The sequence below is a fragment of the Staurois parvus genome, unplaced genomic scaffold (genome assembly GCF_062004578.1).
Source record: "Staurois parvus isolate SC_StPar_1 unplaced genomic scaffold, SC_StPar_1.0 ptg000221l, whole genome shotgun sequence".
Lineage (NCBI taxonomy): Eukaryota > Metazoa > Chordata > Amphibia > Anura > Ranidae > Staurois > Staurois parvus.
In genome coordinates this window covers 2,062,116-2,079,770 of record NW_028318017.1, presented here as the reverse complement: position 1 = coordinate 2,079,770, position 17,655 = coordinate 2,062,116, and the positions used below count along the sequence as shown (strand labels likewise).

At 46.3% G+C, this 17,655-nt stretch overlaps 2 protein-coding genes across 2 annotated transcripts in view; both read left to right on the top strand.

Moving 5' to 3' along the window:
* The window catches only part of LOC149460759 (uncharacterized), a 333,674-nt gene extending 321,663 nt beyond the window's left edge, over nt 1-12,011 (top strand). Inside the window, exons 2-4 of the mRNA XM_089679202.1 lie at nt 11,044-11,262; nt 11,529-11,735; nt 11,859-12,011. Coding sequence (XP_089535328.1) covers nt 11,107-11,262; nt 11,529-11,735; nt 11,859-12,011 — 516 coding nt within the window. The 5' untranslated portion in view covers nt 11,044-11,106. The remainder of the gene's footprint in view (nt 1-11,043; nt 11,263-11,528; nt 11,736-11,858) is intronic.
* LOC149460758 (uncharacterized) overlaps nt 1-14,217 on the top strand; it is a 111,467-nt gene extending 97,250 nt beyond the window's left edge. The window contains exon 9 of the mRNA XM_089679235.1: nt 13,488-14,217. Coding sequence (XP_089535361.1) covers nt 13,488-13,942 — 455 coding nt within the window. The 3' untranslated portion in view covers nt 13,943-14,217. The remainder of the gene's footprint in view (nt 1-13,487) is intronic.
* The last annotated feature ends 3,438 nt before the right edge of the window (nt 14,218-17,655 follow it).

Here is a 17,655-nt window from a genome sequence, read left to right as displayed (position 1 = left end):
TGGATCTCCACTCTAAATCAAGGAAATGAGAGAAAATATCATCTGTAAAATATAAGATTTAATATTTTGACATCACATTAAAAATCCACACATTGCCTCCACAAGTCCATGTTCTAGATTCTCCATCCCACCAACCTTGTAATAGTGAGGGATGGTGTGACCTTCCTGTGTGGAATCCTGGGAATACAGAGGACGGGGACATCTCTCTGGTGGGTTCCTGGTATTAGGTGGCTCCATCATATCCTTGTGTCCTTCTGAAAACTCCTCCATCACTCCATACTCCTCATCCTCCTCTTTATACTCTTCTTTAACATCAATATTATCATCCCCGAGGATTCCACTCTGAAAGATATAATAAAACATTCATTGTAACAAACATGCTGTGTATAAATCACAACTACCAATAATTGTCATCATCTACCTGATGATGGTGAGGGATGGTGTGACCTTCCTGTGTGGAATCCCGGGAATACAGAGGATGGGGACATCTCTCTGGTGGGTTCCCATGACTGGATCCATCTACCTGATGATGGTGAGGGATGGTGTGACCTTCCTGTGTGGAATCCCGGGAATACAGAGGACGGGGACATTTCTCTGGTGGGTTCCCATGACTGGATCCATCTGTAGGAAACACACACACTGACTGAATCCATTGTTTCTATGTGTTTATCAGATGATGGGGGATCTAGGTGGATCCTCCGTACTGCTCTCTCCTTTACAATAAAGTCTCCTCTTACCCGGTGATGTGAGGGGCGGCTGATTGTCCATCATGACGTCCTTGTAGAGATCCTTGTGTCCTTCTAAATACTCCCACTCCTCCATGGAGAAATAGACAGTGACACCCTGACACCTTATAGGAACCTGACACACACAATGATACAGTCACCATCCAGACACATCCCTTGTCTGTTACTGGAGAATGTCCCAGAATTCCCGGCACCGCTCACCTCTCCTGTCAGCAGCTCCATCATCTTCTTGGTGACCTCTAGAATCTTCTGCATGTTGTGTCTCTCAGGGTTTAGGGAGTCACATGGAGGCACTGTGATGGTCATATGATCACCTGACTTCAGAAGAGGAAATCTCTGTATTGAGGAACCAATAGGAATATCATGTTAGACTCCCAGAATCCTCCTCACCTCTCCGGTCAGGTCTGTGTTTTATTAATAGAGATAAGAGTGATGTCATGTGACCTCCCAGAATCCTCCTCACCTCTCCGGTCAGGTCTGTGTTTTATTAATAGAGATAAGAGTGATGTCATGTGACCTCCCAGAATCCTCCTCACCTCTCCAGTCAGCAGGTAGATGATCTCCAGGGTGAGGTTTAGTATCTTCTCAGTCATGTGACTCCGGTCCTCCTCCATCCTCATTGGTGCCATCATGTGATCTATACAGGTCTCCTTGTAGACGGATAACTTTGGGAAATGAAAGTAAGAATGATTTGGATGGTATTGGTCACACAATAATAGGATGTGGATGTGAGGGGGGAATAGGAGGGTTGCTGGACATTTAAAGTGTAACTAAAGACAAACCACTTGTTTCATTAGGAGTAAGGGAGGGTTATATCATCCATCAGGTGTTTTTGCCATCTGTGTCACATTGGGGAGATTTCCCTTCACTTCTTTTCCCCAAGTCAAGAAAAGAAGTGAGAGGAAATCCCCCCAAAGTGAGGGAATTCTGCGTTGTCTCCAGAACTAGTTTCCCCATTGGACGATTTACCCTCTATTAGTGTTCTGATGTCAACCCAAAATTTGGGACTCTCTTTCACTCTTGGTTACAGTGGTCACCGGGACAAATGGAGGCACAAACTGCTATAAAAACTGACAGATGCTCTAATTCCTCTCTACTCCACCCAAAACTAAAAAACGTTTTACCTTTAGTTATACCTTAGAAACTACCGCCCCCCACGAGGACACGTTTAGATTAGATTGCTTAGTGTTTAGACCCCAGAACTCTCTTGGTCTGCTGGATCAGAAATCCCCTTTTCTCTGTTGGGTTTGTTTTGTCTCTGAACTGGTTTTGATGAGTTTAGATCTGCAGACAAGGAATGATAAATGGTTACATAGTCGGTAAGGTTGACTAAAGACACCCGTCCATCCAGTTCAGCCGCAGTGCGTGTATCTGCGTGTCTATAGCACCATCCTTTTCCATATCCCTTTACATTGTGTTCTCTAAGAAACACATCTAAAAGGTTTGTGAATGTATCTACACTCCCCGCTGACACACCAACTGTGGAAGGGAGTTCCACATCCTTACCACTCTACCAATAAAGAATCTAACACACAGTTTAACCACTTGACCTCCAGAAGGTATTACCCCTTCATGACCTGGCCAATTTTTGCTGTTCAGCACTGCACTACTTTACCTGGAATTTGCTCGGTCATGCAACACTGAACCCAAATACAATTTATATCATTTTTTCAAACAAATGAAGCTTTCTTTTGGTGGTATTTGATCACTACTGGGTTTTTTATATGTATGTAATGCACTGCATTGTTACTAATTGCAGATTGTTAAATGGTCACAAGATGGCTGTGCTCTGCAGTTCAGATGACACAGGAAATTGTACAGCAACGCTGAGAATGCTGGGACTTGTATGCTGCAAGCAGGATTTCTTCATTCAGTTCTGCTGACAGAGAACTACAGATCCCAAGTAAGTGAGTAAAGTGGCTGGAGCATATAAAAGGGGAGGAGAGGAGAAGAGAGGCAGGGTGCGTGTGAGAACAGTGCTGATCCAGGAGGTGTCAGGCTGGATCAGACTGAATTGGAGGACGGAGAAGGGAATTTCCAGATTGTTGATTGTACTGAGAGGCAAGATAGTCGATCCTGCATGTAGGTGTCATTGCCTTCGGCATCGCCATTGGCACCGCTATCTCCATGGGAAGACAGACAGAAAAGGGGCCCCTCCAGCAACAAGGACATCATTTCACACCACTACCTCAAAGGACTGGTGAGAGAGTTCCTAACCCACACCACACCACCATATGATACAGGTTCCATAGTTGTTGTTGCCGGTTACTTAAGTCCAGGATTCTTACAATGCAGACTGCCACATAGAGACACAGTCTCTGTAGCCCAATCAGTGCGGCGGCCTATCTACACCAGAAGCCCATTGAAGTATCACACACAGTATATCAGCCCTAATAGATTCTGTGGCCTGATTGGCAGGAACTGGAAAAAAGTAAAATCATATTACCTCCGGCCTGTTCTACACAAAGTTCCACCAGCCAAGTCTCACACTAAAGGGACATACTTCTGCTGAAGTCTGCTCTCACCCTCCTCAGATTGAGTAACCACCAGACCCAAGTAAACTCCTAGATTGCTGCCTTTATTGAAGGGGAACTCTGCTTGCTGTGTCCTCATCACCAGGGAAGGGACATTTTCTCATGAAGAAAAGGGATGACCCCTCCACTGTACACCAATGTAAAGAGCTCCACCAAAGCCAGCAGAAGAGTCTTTCCTGCATTGGGTGATGGGGTTTATATGGGACTTTCTGCTTGTCCAAACCCTCAGAGAGTTAAGCACTGGCTCTGTTTACTGGGAGCCCACAAGGGAGCGAGCCTAACATTCCTAATCTCCCCTTTTCTGCCTGTTTGGGGAAAGTTCTCTGGGTAGGAGAGAAACAATTAAACTCTGAGTCCTGGAGGACAATTTGGTCTAATAAACGTGGTATTGTGCTGTAATATGTTGTTTATTTCTCCTGAACGGTTCATAGTTTCTCACATCAGTCATCGATTATTCGTGTGTATATTGCTGCTCATCTGACTCTAATACAGACTGATTTACTATTCATTCAATGCTATGTGATTATTGTGTGTTATAGCCAGGGGGAACACCTGACCAAGGTATTACAATGGTGTCAGCAGGGGTTGTACACCAGCCAGGGCTCAGAAGTGAACAGGGAACCCAAAATACTCAGCGACTCTTGAGGGGGTAGTGCTACATATAAATGAAAAAGACCAAAATTAAAAAAAAAACAATATTTTCTAATTTCTGTTATTAAACATATCTGATCAAATCACATTTCTTCACAAATTTAGGCCAAAATGTATTCCACTACATGTCTTTGGAAAACAATCCCCAGGAAGTGTATATTAATTGTTGTGTGTGAAAGTTATAGAGTCTACAAACTACGGGATATATACTAGAATCTACACAGCTTTTAAGCAGCTCTGACTTTCCTGCTGCCTATCACATTTCTTGAGGTGCTAAAATGCCAGGACAGTACACACAAGAGTAGATGATGCTTGGAGTAAACTTCCAGCAGAGGTAGTGAGCCAGTCAGCAGTAAATAGCTTCAAACATGCTCTATACTCAGACAAAACGTTACCAAACAAACCCCCACCCACCTCCCCCCAAAAGAACTCGGTGGACCGCACAGCTTTTTCTGCCTTCACTTTTCAATGTTTCTAAATGACCTCCTTTTTGGAAAGTAGACAGTCTGAGGTATTTGCTGGGAGGCATGTTGAATCCATGGAAGATTTTATTTTTGCCACAAGTATTTGGGATATGACAAAAATTTTATTTTTTCTTTACACAAAATTGTCATTTTAATGAGATATTTCTCACACATGCCATGGGTATATGTGGAATTACACCCCAAAACAGCTACAGCCTATCCACGTACAGGGCCCAAAATCCAATCAGCACCTTCAGGCTTTCAAGGGGCATTAATTATGCATTGGATTTCCTGAATACCTATCACAGTTTTGGAGACTCTAAAATACCTGGATAGTACAAACACCCCAAATGACCCCCTTTTTTTTTTTTGGAAAGTAGACACTCCAAGGTATTTGATCAGTGGCATGGTGAGTATTTTGCACATCTAATTTTGTTGTCACAAGGTTTTGAAAAATGAAAGATGAAAATAAAAAATACATTTATTTCTCCATTTTCAAAAAACGTGGGTGGTGTAGACTTCAACAACCAAATGATGAAGCCATTTTTAGACATCCGCAGAGCTTGACATTGGTACAAAAAAGTGTCAATATATTTATGTGAATTGGTTCTATACAAAGCTTTTGTTATTTATAAAGCTACTGGAAGAACTGGATCCTTCCTAAATATCAGGAAGAGATCATCATGGCCCTTCTGTATCTAGAAGGTGCTGTGGCTCACAGCCCAAATCCAGATGCAGTTAGCCGACTGCATGAGAGACATTTTTCTGTTGTCCTCCCACCTTCCCAACACAAAAGTCACTCCAAAAATGATGTTGTGTCTGTTATAAACATGGAATAAGGGCAGAAACTCCAGGGTAAAGCATGGCACAGTATAGGGGTCCACACAAGTCAGTACAGGATGGGTCTCTAAAGATGTTAGGTAGTCAGGAAACTGTCTATCACATTTTGAGAGACACAAAAATCAAAGGCTGGAAAGGTTATTGTTCTGAAAAGTTATGTTACAAAAACGTTAAAAAAAAAAGTGCAAAAATATTTTTTCTTTTTTAGTTAATGTTATGTTACTGTGTGTTACTGTTAACTGTTGTTTGCTTTGAACACCAATCAGCTACAGCATTGATCTGTGTATTCTGACACTGACATACACAGGCCTTTAACAACACCAGAGGCCATGTAAATTTGCACTGTTGTGTCTAGGTGAATGGAAGACAGGATGAATACATCACATTTGTCCTTCCATGTTACTGCAAGTAGTTCATTCCACAAGCAGGATTTTTCCCCCTCTCTAAGTGGGGTGTTAACAAGTCATTGGAGGAAGCCCTTGTGATTAGTTCGCATGGTACCATAGCAGCCAATTTCTTGAAGGAACAAATGTGTAAAAGGTGGCACGCTCACATAGAGGTTGTCCACGTACAAATTATACCCCATATTCAACAAGGGTGACAAGTCCCACACTATCTTACCACTGCTCTCCATGTAGTCTGGACATCGGGGGCTCCACTTGACTATCTTTTCCCTCATAAACTCTAAATTGGTATGTATATCCTGTGGCTCTCTTACAGAACTTGTACATTTTGACCCCAGATCTGGCACACTTGCTGGGGAGATATTGCTTGATTACAAGCCTGCCAGTAAAATGTACAAGGGACTCATCTATGCAGATGTTTTGTTGTGGTGTATACACATCTGCAATATTCTCAGAGAAGTAGTTTATGAGCGGCTGAATTTTGTGGAGTTGATCATAGTCAGGATCACCCCGAGGACAGCTGAGTGTATTAACAATGAAATACAAGAAATGCATTAATATCTCATATCTTCTCCTGGCCATTGCAGCAGAGAACACAGACATATGATGAATCGGGTCTGTGGACCAATGAGCACAATTCATTCTTTGTAAGGGCCATGTTAAGGGTTAGGCCCAAAAAAGCTTTAAATTCAGAAACCGTGACAGGTCCGAACTCAAATAGCCTGGCACACTTTGAATATGAGTTGGCAGAGATGTATTGTTGGGCATAAATATTGCTTTTGTTCACAATCAAATTTTAGAGGTCTTCAGTGAAAAACAGTTAAAAAAATCAAGGGGCGCTGTTAAGTTCGCTGTTTCCACCTGAACCCTGGGCTGTGGATGGGGGGATGATGGGTGATGCTGAATCTGGGGGATGCCATTCAGGGTTTGCAGGCACCTCTGGGAGGACACTATGGGCTCTACAGGCCTGTGCTTACATTTTTGGTGGATGCAGTTGCATAATGCTATGAATTCTAGCCACCTCACCAGCTTGTACTGCACTTGGGACTCGCCACTTCACCATGAAATACTGCAGTGCTGATGTATAAAAGGCTAGGAAGTACTAGGCCACTGGTGCTTGTCAATCCACCAAAAGGTAGTGCAGTGTTAGTACTGTCACTGTGCTGCATATGAGAATAATCCTGCATTTCTAGCACCTCAGCAACCTGGGAATGGGGTTGGGTGTGCCTGATCTTAGCAGGGACCTCTTCACCATCATCAGACCTACCTGCTGGGGTGGCACTGCTCTCTACAGGTTCATAACCTGAGCCTGATTCTGATAGTGAGGCTTCCCCTTCACTCTCATCTGTCATGCTGGGAATCCTGTACGCCTCCCTAGGGAACCTTTTTTTGGACACTAAATTTACAGGTACTTAGTGGTGACTATGGGAAAAAGAGCTCCTGGCTAGCAATCAGGGACTGCTTGTGTGCTAGAAATAAAATGATCTGCTAGTGGTAGGAGAGATCAGGCTCAGATGTTGCTATCACTGTGGTTTTGCAGACAATGTATCAGAGATGGCAGTGATCTGAAAAATTATACCGACATTGCATTTGTTGGGGGGACTAAATGCAAGTGCTGGCAGTGATCAGGGCTGATCCTGCTAACACTGCATTTATGGGGACACCATTCTATTATTATACAGGATTTATATGGCACCAACAGTTTGCGCAGCGCTTTACAATATAAGGGGGACGGTACAATTACAATACATTTCAGTACAGAAGGAATAGGAGGGCCCTGCGCATGGAGCTTACAATCTAAAGGAAGGGGGAGGTGGTACAAAAGGCGATAGCTGCGGGGGATGATCTGGTGGAGGTGATTCAAGTATAGTTCTTAGGTGGAGGTGGGGTAGGATTCCCTGAAGAAGTGAGTTTTCAAAGATCACCTAAAGGCAGACAGGGTGGGGGCTGATCAGACATGCTGTGGTAGGGAGTTCCAGAGGATGGGAGAGGCTCTGGAGAAGTCCTGGAGGCGAGCGTGGGAGGAGGTGATGAGGGAGCCATGAGGGAGGAGCAGAGTGGGCGATTTGGGCGGTATCTGTGGATGAGGTTGGTGATGTAGCTAGGGGCAGTGTTGTGGATGGCTTTGTAAGCTGTGGTTAGTACTTTGAATTTTATACGCTGGATTAGTGGATACTATCAAGGACACTAGTATAGTTCTGACCGTGACCAGGACACTGGTCCAGAGAAACACTATACTAGTGATCAGTGATTTATAGTGTGACTGTGATAATGTGGCGGCCAATCAGAGACTGGCAGTAACTGACACTGACTGGGGAGGGACACTAACTGATGTCATTAGTGACACTAATACAGAGATCTGTGATAATACTGTACACTGTCACTGTACTAATGACTGGTTGGGTGACGGGTGATCAGGAAGGCAATCAAGGGGTTCACTGTGTGCCTAACAAGTGTATGTGTGCTGATTGTACTCCCAGACTGGCTGGATTTCTTCCTGATCTCAGCTCTGAACGGTAAGTGAGATCAGGGAGAAGAAGCAGCCAGATCTTCATGTGTGTTCACTAACACCCTGATCTCTGTGCTGTGGTTGGCCACAGTTATCAGCAGGTTCACAGCCACAATCATTGGTTGCAAGCCTGACAACAAACTCATGCTGTGTCCAACCACAGTGTGAGCAGCAAGGGGTGGCGTGCTCTCCTGTAAACCAGGAAGTTGTTGGTAGACAAATGGATAAACACTATTTCCTTTGTGAGTGTCAGCGTTGCTGCAGCACTTTCTGTACATCACAGAGATGTCCCTTCACAGGGGGGATTAGGACACCTCCCAGGATTAGGACAACCCCCAGGATTAGGACACCTCCCAGGATTAGGACAACCCCCAGGATTAGGACACCTCCCTGGATTAGGACAACCCCCAGGATTAGGACAACCCCCAGGATTAGGACAACCCCCAGGATTAGGGCACCTCCCAGGATTAGGGCACCTCCCAGGATTAGGGCACCCCCCAGGATTAGGGCACCTCCCAGGATTAGGGCACCTCCCAGGATTAGGACATCTCCATGATTAGGACACCCCCCTAGGAATAGGACACTCCCTATGATTAGGATACCCCCAGGATAAGGACAACCCTCCCAGGATCAGGACATCCCCTCAGGATTAAGACAACCTCTCCACCAGAATTAGGAAACACCCCCCCCCCCCCGAGATTAGGACCACCTACCAAGATTAGGACACTCCACAGAAATGTCATTTAAAGGTGTTGGGCATTTATAATGTTTCACTTTAACCATTTAAAACCTCCCTGCTCCCGGCCAACTGGATTCCTGCATTGTACATGTCCCTCAGGGTGATTGTCTGACACCCCCTTGTCTATTAGCCCAACTATTGTGCATTGGCTGCCATTGACTTCAGGAAGGTTTGAGTTCAGCCAGTTCACTGAGCAACACTGGAACCGAACCCAGGAGAGCTCAGCTCACTCCTATGAGAAGACCACCTCACCACAATGAGGAGAATGTTCCGGCCCCGGAAGTGGGGGAATGTTGTGCCCCTGAAGGGGTTAATCTGGGTTCCCACACTATATATGTGTGTATCATCATCTGCTGGAGATAAAAGACGTCACAGTGACTATGGAGGAAGAGGACAGACATGACTATGGAGGAAGAGGACGGACGTGACTACGGAGGAAGAGGACGGACGTGACCATGGAGGAAGAGGACGGACGTGACCATGGAGGAAGAGGACGGACGTGACCATGGAGGAAGAGGACGGACGTGACCATGGAGGAAGAGGACGGACGTGACCATGGAGGAAGAGGACGGACGTGACCATGGAGGAAGAGGACGGACGTGACCATGGAGGAAGAGGACGGACGTGACTATGGAGGAAGAGGACGAACATGACGGGGGATTACTGGGTGTAAATAGAACATAACAACTTATTACCTCCTCTGCTGCCACTTCCACCAACGTCTCCTCTCTACTTCCTGTCTGTACCTGACATCACTTCCTGTCTGTCATCCATAGAGACTTCCTGTCTGGGTAGAAGTGAGATCCCCACCTTGTGGAGCTCAGAGGAACTGCAGCCCCGAGAAGCATCTGGTAGTGTGACCCCGGCCTTGTGCTGGGTGTGTATGGACTGTAGATCCTTATAGAGGGGTCACCTCCACTCCCACCAAGGGGCACAGAAATATATGACTGCTCGGGGGAGGGATTTTTGACCTCTCTGAGCTCCACAAGGTGGGGGTCTCACTTCTACCCAGACAGGCAGTCTCTATAGAAGACAGGAAGTGATGTCAGGTACAGACAGGAAATTCCATGAATGAGGAAGCAGAAAGGAGACATTCCTGGATCTGGCAGCAGAAAAGGTAATATTTAGATTAACACCTTCAGGGGGAGGAGTTGATAATATATCTTGCTCCCAAAGCTGGCTTACAGGAAAAACAAAAAGACAGCTCTAAGTGAGTACCGAATCTGTATAACCTGTCCACAGACACGTAGGTGCCGGCCCGGTCCGTGATCACAGGTGAAGTATGAAGACAGGTGCACTTGGAGCTGTCATGTTTTTACTACATTATGTGTAAAGGATTTCAACAAAGGATTTTATCCCCTACATCACTGCTTGTACGGCCAACCGCCTTGTCTTCATACTTGTCTGTTGCTTGCCCTGACCTTTCTCCTGATTGCTGGATCTCCTCCTCATCTCTCCTCCATATCCTCTTACACAGCTTTTCTCCACACCTGCAGTGACCCTGGGGGGAGGAAACTTGGCACCAGAACGTCTGGAGATCATATGACATCACATTGCCTCCACCTCCCTCCCTGATAGAAGAGAGAAAGAAGAAGAAGATTCTAGAAGTCACCAGAGAGATCACTGAGCTGCTGACAGGAGAGGTGAGCGGTGCCGGGAATTCTGGGACATTCTCCAGTAACAGACAAGGAATGTGTCTGGATGGTGACTGTATCATTGTGTGTGTCAGGTTCCTATAAGGTGTCAGGGTGTCACTGTCTATTTCTCCATGGAGGAGTGGGAGTATTTAGAAGGACACAAGGATCTCTACAAGGACGTCATGATGGACAATCAGCCGCCCCTCACATCACCGGGTAAGAGGAGACTTTATTGTAAAGGAGAGAGCAGTACGGAGGATCCACCTAGATCCCCCATCATCTGATAAACACATAGAAACAATGGATTCAGTCAGTGTGTGTGTTTCCTACAGATGGATCCAGTCATGGGAACCCACCAGAGAGATGTCCCCGTCCTCTGTATTCCCGGGATTCCACACAGGAAGGTCACACCATCCCTCACCATCATCAGGTAGATGAGGAACAATCACTGATAGTATCATTAGGATCTGTACATTATCTGCATTGTTACCATTGATGTCATTTTTATTATATATTCAGAGTGGAAACCTGAGAGATCCTAAAGTTGATATCGAAGAGATAAAAGAGGATGAGGATGGGGGGATGGAGGACTCAGAACTTCTAAGAGAACACAAAGATCTGTACCAGGACACCATGGTGGAGTCATCCAGCTACAGGAACCCACCAGAGAGATGTCCCCATCCTCTGTATTCCCGGGATTCAACACAGGAAGGTCACGCCATCCCTCACCATTATCAGGTAGATGATTGACAATTATTGGTAGTTGTATTCAGGGGCGGACTGACAACTTATGGGGCCCCCGGGCAATAGGGGATCATGGAGCCCCTGTGTCCTTGCCCAAACTCCAAAAAGCCTATGAAAAAGGTACCAGAGGCATCTCATGGGGCCCCCTACTGACCCCAGGCCCTCGGGCAGTGCCCGAGTTTCCAAATGTTCAGTCCACCCCTGGTTGTTATTTATACACAGCATGTTTGTTACAATGAATGTTTTATTATATCTTTCAGAGTGGAATCCTCGGGGATGATAATATTGATGTTAAAGAAGAGTATAAAGAGGAGGATGAGGAGTATGGAGTGATGGAGGAGTTTTCAGAAGGACACAAGGATATGATGGAGCCACCTAATACCAGGAACCCACCAGAGAGATGTCCCCGTCCTCTGTATTCCCGGGATTCCACACAGGAAGGTCACACCATCCCTCACCTTTACAAGGTTGGTGGGGTAGAGCATCTAGAACATGGACTTGTAGAGACAATCTAAGGTTTTTTTATGTGATGTCACAATCATAAATCTTATATTTTACAGATGATATTTTCTCTCATTTTCTTGATTTAGAGTGAAGATCTGATAAATATAGAATTTGATGTTAAATCAGAAGAAGAAGAGGCGTATGTGAGGGATGATCAGCAGTCTATGGAGGAGGATGGAATAACGGGGACATTTATAGAGGAGGACACTCCTACAGAGATCAGCACAGGTGGGTCATGAACACTAAATCCATTCCTCCACCCATACTGCTCACTGATTGGTCCAGAGTAGGGCGGGGACTGGGTGATATCAGCCTGTAATCCCCTGGTCACTTTCCTGAGCTGTGTTCCCCGTCCTGTATTCCTGGATTTCTCTCGGATAATCTTCCTTCTCTGTGCTGCAGACACAATTTATGTATCTAGACTGGATTTATGGAGGTTCTGGGGTTCAATTGGCAGCAAAATGTTCATTTCAGCATAGGTTTTGAGTTATCTGGGACCTGTTCTGTGGGTCTTCTTCCTCATGCCTGGGTAAAATCTCTGACAGAGCAATTCTCCCCGGGTTACTTACTCTTTTGTTTGCTGTGCCAGGTGGAGGGATATGTCTATATATTCTCAAACCAGAGTCACTGAGTGCAGTCTCAGGAGATGGGAGGCAGCGGTGTGGGATCTCTGCAACTTGTCTACAGTAAATATTTAAGCTTTCACTGATTACTGAATACCAATATTATGAGTCCTGACCATTACACTGTATAACCCAATGATAGTGGTCTTCAGGATCAGTCCAGTCTTCATCTTGGTTGTTCTCCCCCCATCCTCACTCTCTGACCTCTGGTGGGGCTCAGCCCCGCTGTTCTTCATGACTAAATCATGGACTAAATAAGGAAGTTTAGTACTTCTTGTGTTGGGAAGATGGCGATGAGTGATAGAGGGGGTGGGGACCCTCGTCCTATAATCCCCTCATCACTGTCCCTCCTATAAAAGACAGTTCTGGTTGTGTCCTCACTCTCTGACTAAGGTCCATGAATAAAGAAATGACCTGGTAGGAGAACAGAGGAGCCATTTCCTAGTTCCCTTGAGGGTGGAATTGTAAGCTCCTCAGAGACCGAGCTGCCTGATGTGGGCGGAGTCCTGGTTTGGGGAACCAATCAGCTCCTGTCTAGTAATCCTCTTTGTCTTTGTATTTTAGTCCATGGCCGGGAGATGAGGAAAACCTCCGAGGTTTGTCTCACTTTGTCTCCAGACTGGAAAGTAGAAGATGAGGACATCACACAGTATAGTCCAGGAGAAAACCAGGCTCCCTCCAAAGTCCATCCGGCACCACCCAGTGTAGATGGACCAGCGGATTCCTTGTATCCTGAGGAACCTCAGACTGTGCGGGACCGGGCCGGCCTTCCAACAGAGAAGAGGTTCTCCTGTATTGAGTGTGGGAAATGTTTCCGTTTCAAATGTCGTCTTAATGTGCATAAACGATCTCACACAGGAGAGAAACCGTATTCCTGTTCTGAGTGCGGGAAATGTTTTTCAGAAGAGTCCAATGTTCAGATACATCAGTGGCTTCACAGAGGTGAGATGCCATATTCGTGTACTGAGTGTGGACAGTTTTTCCGTTTTAAATCCCATCTTGATGCGCATAAAAGATCTCACACAGGTGAGAAGCCGCATTCCTGTCCTGAGTGCGGGAAATGTTTTTCAAGGAAGTCCAGTCTTTACAGACATCAGAAATCTCACTCTGGGGAGAAACCGTATTCCTGTTCTGAGTGTGGAAAATGTTTTGTTAAAAAATCAGTACTTGTCACACATCAGAGATGTCACACGGGGGAGAAACCATATTCCTGTCCTCAGTGTGGGAAATGTTTTTCAGACAAGTCCAGTTTTTACAAACATCAGAGATCTCACATGGGGGAGAAGCCGCATTCCTGTCCTGAGTGTGGAAAATGTTTTTCAGAGAAATCCAGTCTTTACAGACATCAGAGATCTCACATGGGGGAGAAGCCATTTTCATGTTCTGAGTGCGGGAAATGTTTTTCAGACAAGTCCAGTCTTTTCACACATCAGAGATCTCACACGGGGGAGAAGCCGTATTCCTGTACTGAGTGCGGGAAATGTTTTTCAACAACGTCCAGTCTTTGTAGACATCAGAGATCTCACAAAACCCTGGAGGTGTATTAGTGCCTTGAGTGTGGGAAATGTCTTCTAGATGAATGTTGCTGGACATCCCAGCTCTCACGTGGGGAAGAAGCACACCCTGATATACACCTCAGATATACTCCATATATACTGCTACATTTGTTTGGTTAAAAAAACTCCAATCAGTGTATATTATTTATTCTGTGTGAACGTTGGGCTCGTTTACATTGGCTTCAGAATGTGGCATTGGGCATTCTTTTATAAAGCTCTCAATGCCAATCACAGCCGCTGTCATTAAATAAAATGGTCCCCTTACAGTCCTGTTCACACGTTGTGTTTGCTTTGCTTCAATAATTATCCCCGTGTCACTTTCTTGGTGCTTCAAAGTGTCTCCAAAGCCTCCATAGAAGTCTATGACAAATCTCGCTAACAGTGCCTGCAGCTTTTATTCAGCTTTGGTTTGGAGGTATTGCAGGTATGAGATATCCCAGGATGCACTGGGAAACCAACAAGCAAACCAGAAAGATGTCACCAGCACTCACTTCTGATTCCTGTGTATATATTCTGGGAGTGTCTGGTGCAGATGTCACATCTGGTGTGCAGCATGGAGTGGTGGGAAGGTGAGCTGGGTCTGACTGGAGTGGAGGAACTAGCAGACGTCACATGTGGTGTGCAACATGGAAAGGCTATAGCGGAAGGTGGATGGGGACCAGAAAGGGAGGACTGACTGTCAGAGGATCAGGAGAGCTGGGGAACTGGAGCAGGAGAAAGGCCAGGAGAATGAGCAATGTCACAACATGAGCACAATATAGTGTGAGGTGAGCGGGGACCAGAGAAAGGAGGATCAGCAAACCAGAGGAACAGCAGAGCTGGGGGTTACTACTAAGTTGAGGGATCAGTGGAGCTGGGGCTTTCTACTGAGTGAGGGATCAGCAGATCTGGGGTTAATACTGAGTGAGGGGTCAGCAGATCTGGGGTTAATACTGAGTGATGGGTCAGCAGAGCTGGGGGTTACTACTGAGTGGGGGATCAGCAGAGCTGGGGGTTACTACTGAGTGGGGGATCAGCAGAGCTGGGAGTTATTACTGTTTGAGGGTTTAGCAGAGCTGGGGGTTACTACTAAGTGGGAGCTTAGCAGAGCTGGAGTTAATACTGAGTGAGGGATCAGCAGAGCTGGGGGTTACTACTGAGAGGGGGATCAGCAGAGCTGGGGGTTACTACTGAGTGGGGCATCAGCAGAGCTGGGATTACTACTGAGCGAGGGATCAGCAGAGCTGGGGGTTACTACTGAGTGGAGGCTTAGCAGAGCTGGGGGTTACTACTGAGTGGGGGATTAGCAGAGCTGGGGTTTACTGCTGAGTGAGGGATCAGCAGAGCCCAGGGTTACTACTGAGTGAGGGATCAGTAGAGCTCAGGGTTACTACTGAGTGGGGGTTAGCAGAGCTGGGGTTACTACTGAGTGGAGGCTTAGAAGAGCTGGGGTTTACTACTGAGTGAGGGATCAGCAGAGCCCAGGGTTACTACTGAGTGGGGGATAGCAGAGCTGGGGGTTACTACTGAGTGGAGGCTTAGCAGAGCTGGGGGTTACTACTGACCCAGGGATCAGCAGAGCCCAGGGTTACTACTGAGTGGGGGCTTAGCAGAGCTGGGAGTTACTACTGAGTTGGGGCTTAGCAGAGCTGGGAGTTACTACTGAGTGGGGCTTAGCAGAGCTGGGAGTTACTACTGAGTGGGGGTTAGCAGAGCTGGGAGTTACTACTGAGTGGGGGTTAGCAGAGCTGGGAGTTACTACTGAGTGGAGGATTAGCAGAGCTGGGGGTTACTACTGACCCAGGGATCAAGGGATCAACAGAGCCCAGGGTTACTACTGAGTGGGGGTTAGCAGAGCTGGGGGTTACTACTGAGTGGGGGATTAGCAGAGCTGGGGGTTACTACTGAGTGGGGGATTAGCAGAGCTGGGGGTTACTACTGAGTGGGGGATTAGCAGAGCTGGGGGTTACTACTGAATGGAGGCTTAGCAGAGCTGGGGGTTACTACTGAGTGGGGGATCAGCAGAGCTGGGGGTTACTACTGAGTGGGGGATCAGCAGAGCTGGGGGTTACTACTGAGTGGAGGCTTAGCAGAGCTGGGGGTTACTACTGAGTGGGGGATCAGTAGAGCTGGGGGTTACTACTGAGTGGGGGATCAGCAGAGCTGGGGGTTACTACTGAGTGGGGGATCAGCAGAGCCCAGGGTTACTACTGAGTGGGGGTTAGCAGAGCTGGGGGTTACTACTGAGTGGGGGTTAGCAGAGCTGGGGGTTACTACTGAGTTGGGGATCAGCAGAGCTGGGGGTTACTACTGAGTGGGGGATCAGCAGAGCCCAGGGTTACTACTGAGTGGGGGTTAGCAGAGCCCAGGGTTACTACTGAGTGGGGGTTAGCAGAGCTGGGGGTTACTACTAAGTGGGGATTAGCAGAGCTGGGGTTTACTACTGAGTGGGGGTCAGCAGAGCTGTGGGTTACTACTGAGTGGGGGTTAGCACAGCTGAGGGTTACAACTGAGTGGGGGTTAGCAGAGCTGGGGGTTACTACTGACTGAGGGATCAGAAAAGATGGGTTTACTACTGAGCGAGGCCTCAGCAGATCTGGGATACTACTGAGAAGGGACTCTGCTGAACACAGGGGTACTAATGAGCTGGGGATCTGCTGAACACAGGGGTACTAATGAGCTGGGGATCTGCTGAACACAGGGGTACTAATGAGCTGGGGATCTGCTGAACACAAGGGTACTAATGAGTTGGGGATCTGCTAAACATGGGTACTAATGAGCTGGGGATCTGCTGAGTGGATGTACTAGTAATCTGGGGTTATACTGGCCCTTTTAAAACAAATCAAAAATCAGCACACACATTTGCCAAGCTTTATTAAAGATTCAAAAAGCATCACAGAAGCATCATCAAAGCCTAAAAAACACAGGAGGGAATTGCTAAACTAATAGTGAGATAAAACCTTTTTAGGTACATTAGTGATAGAAAAAATACGATGGGATCACTAAAATGAAAACTGGGCACAGCACCTATGTTGGGGGAGACCTGGATGTAGCAAATCAGTTAACCACTTCCCGTCCAGCCCATGTACATAAACGGCCGGACAGGAGCAGTGCAGGATCGGGTTGCCGTTCATAAATGGCGCCCGCAATTTCAGCCTGTGCGCGCTCCCTGGGAACGTGTGGCACCACAATCCAGTGCCTGCTGTGTCCTGATCGCTGTACGGGACCTTTGTGTGAGGTCCCAATCATGTGATCACTGATTGGCCAATCAGTGATCACATGAATAGTAGTAAGCAAGATGTCACTTCTGACATCATTGCTTACTACGTGTGAAATCTGTGAATGATCACAGAGGTCACATGGTACAGGGCAATTCACAACAGCCTTGTACCATGTGACAAGCTGTGACCAATCACAGCTCTCACAGTATTTCTCAATGGCTGCAAGAATGCAGCCAGAGAGAAAGAAAAATGATTGCTTTTACAGCCTTTGTAAAAGCAATCAGTGTAAAAAGAAAAAAATCTCCATCACCCCCCACAAGTAGTATAGTGTCACCATGTTGACACTGTACTGCTAGGATGACAGTATGTTAAAAAAAACATAAATAATAATATAAAAAATAAAATAACAATGTAAAACATTTTTTTTTATTAAAATTTTTGGCTAGAAACTATTTTGGGTTATTTTTTTTACAAAATAGATAACTGAATACATTTTGGCCAAGA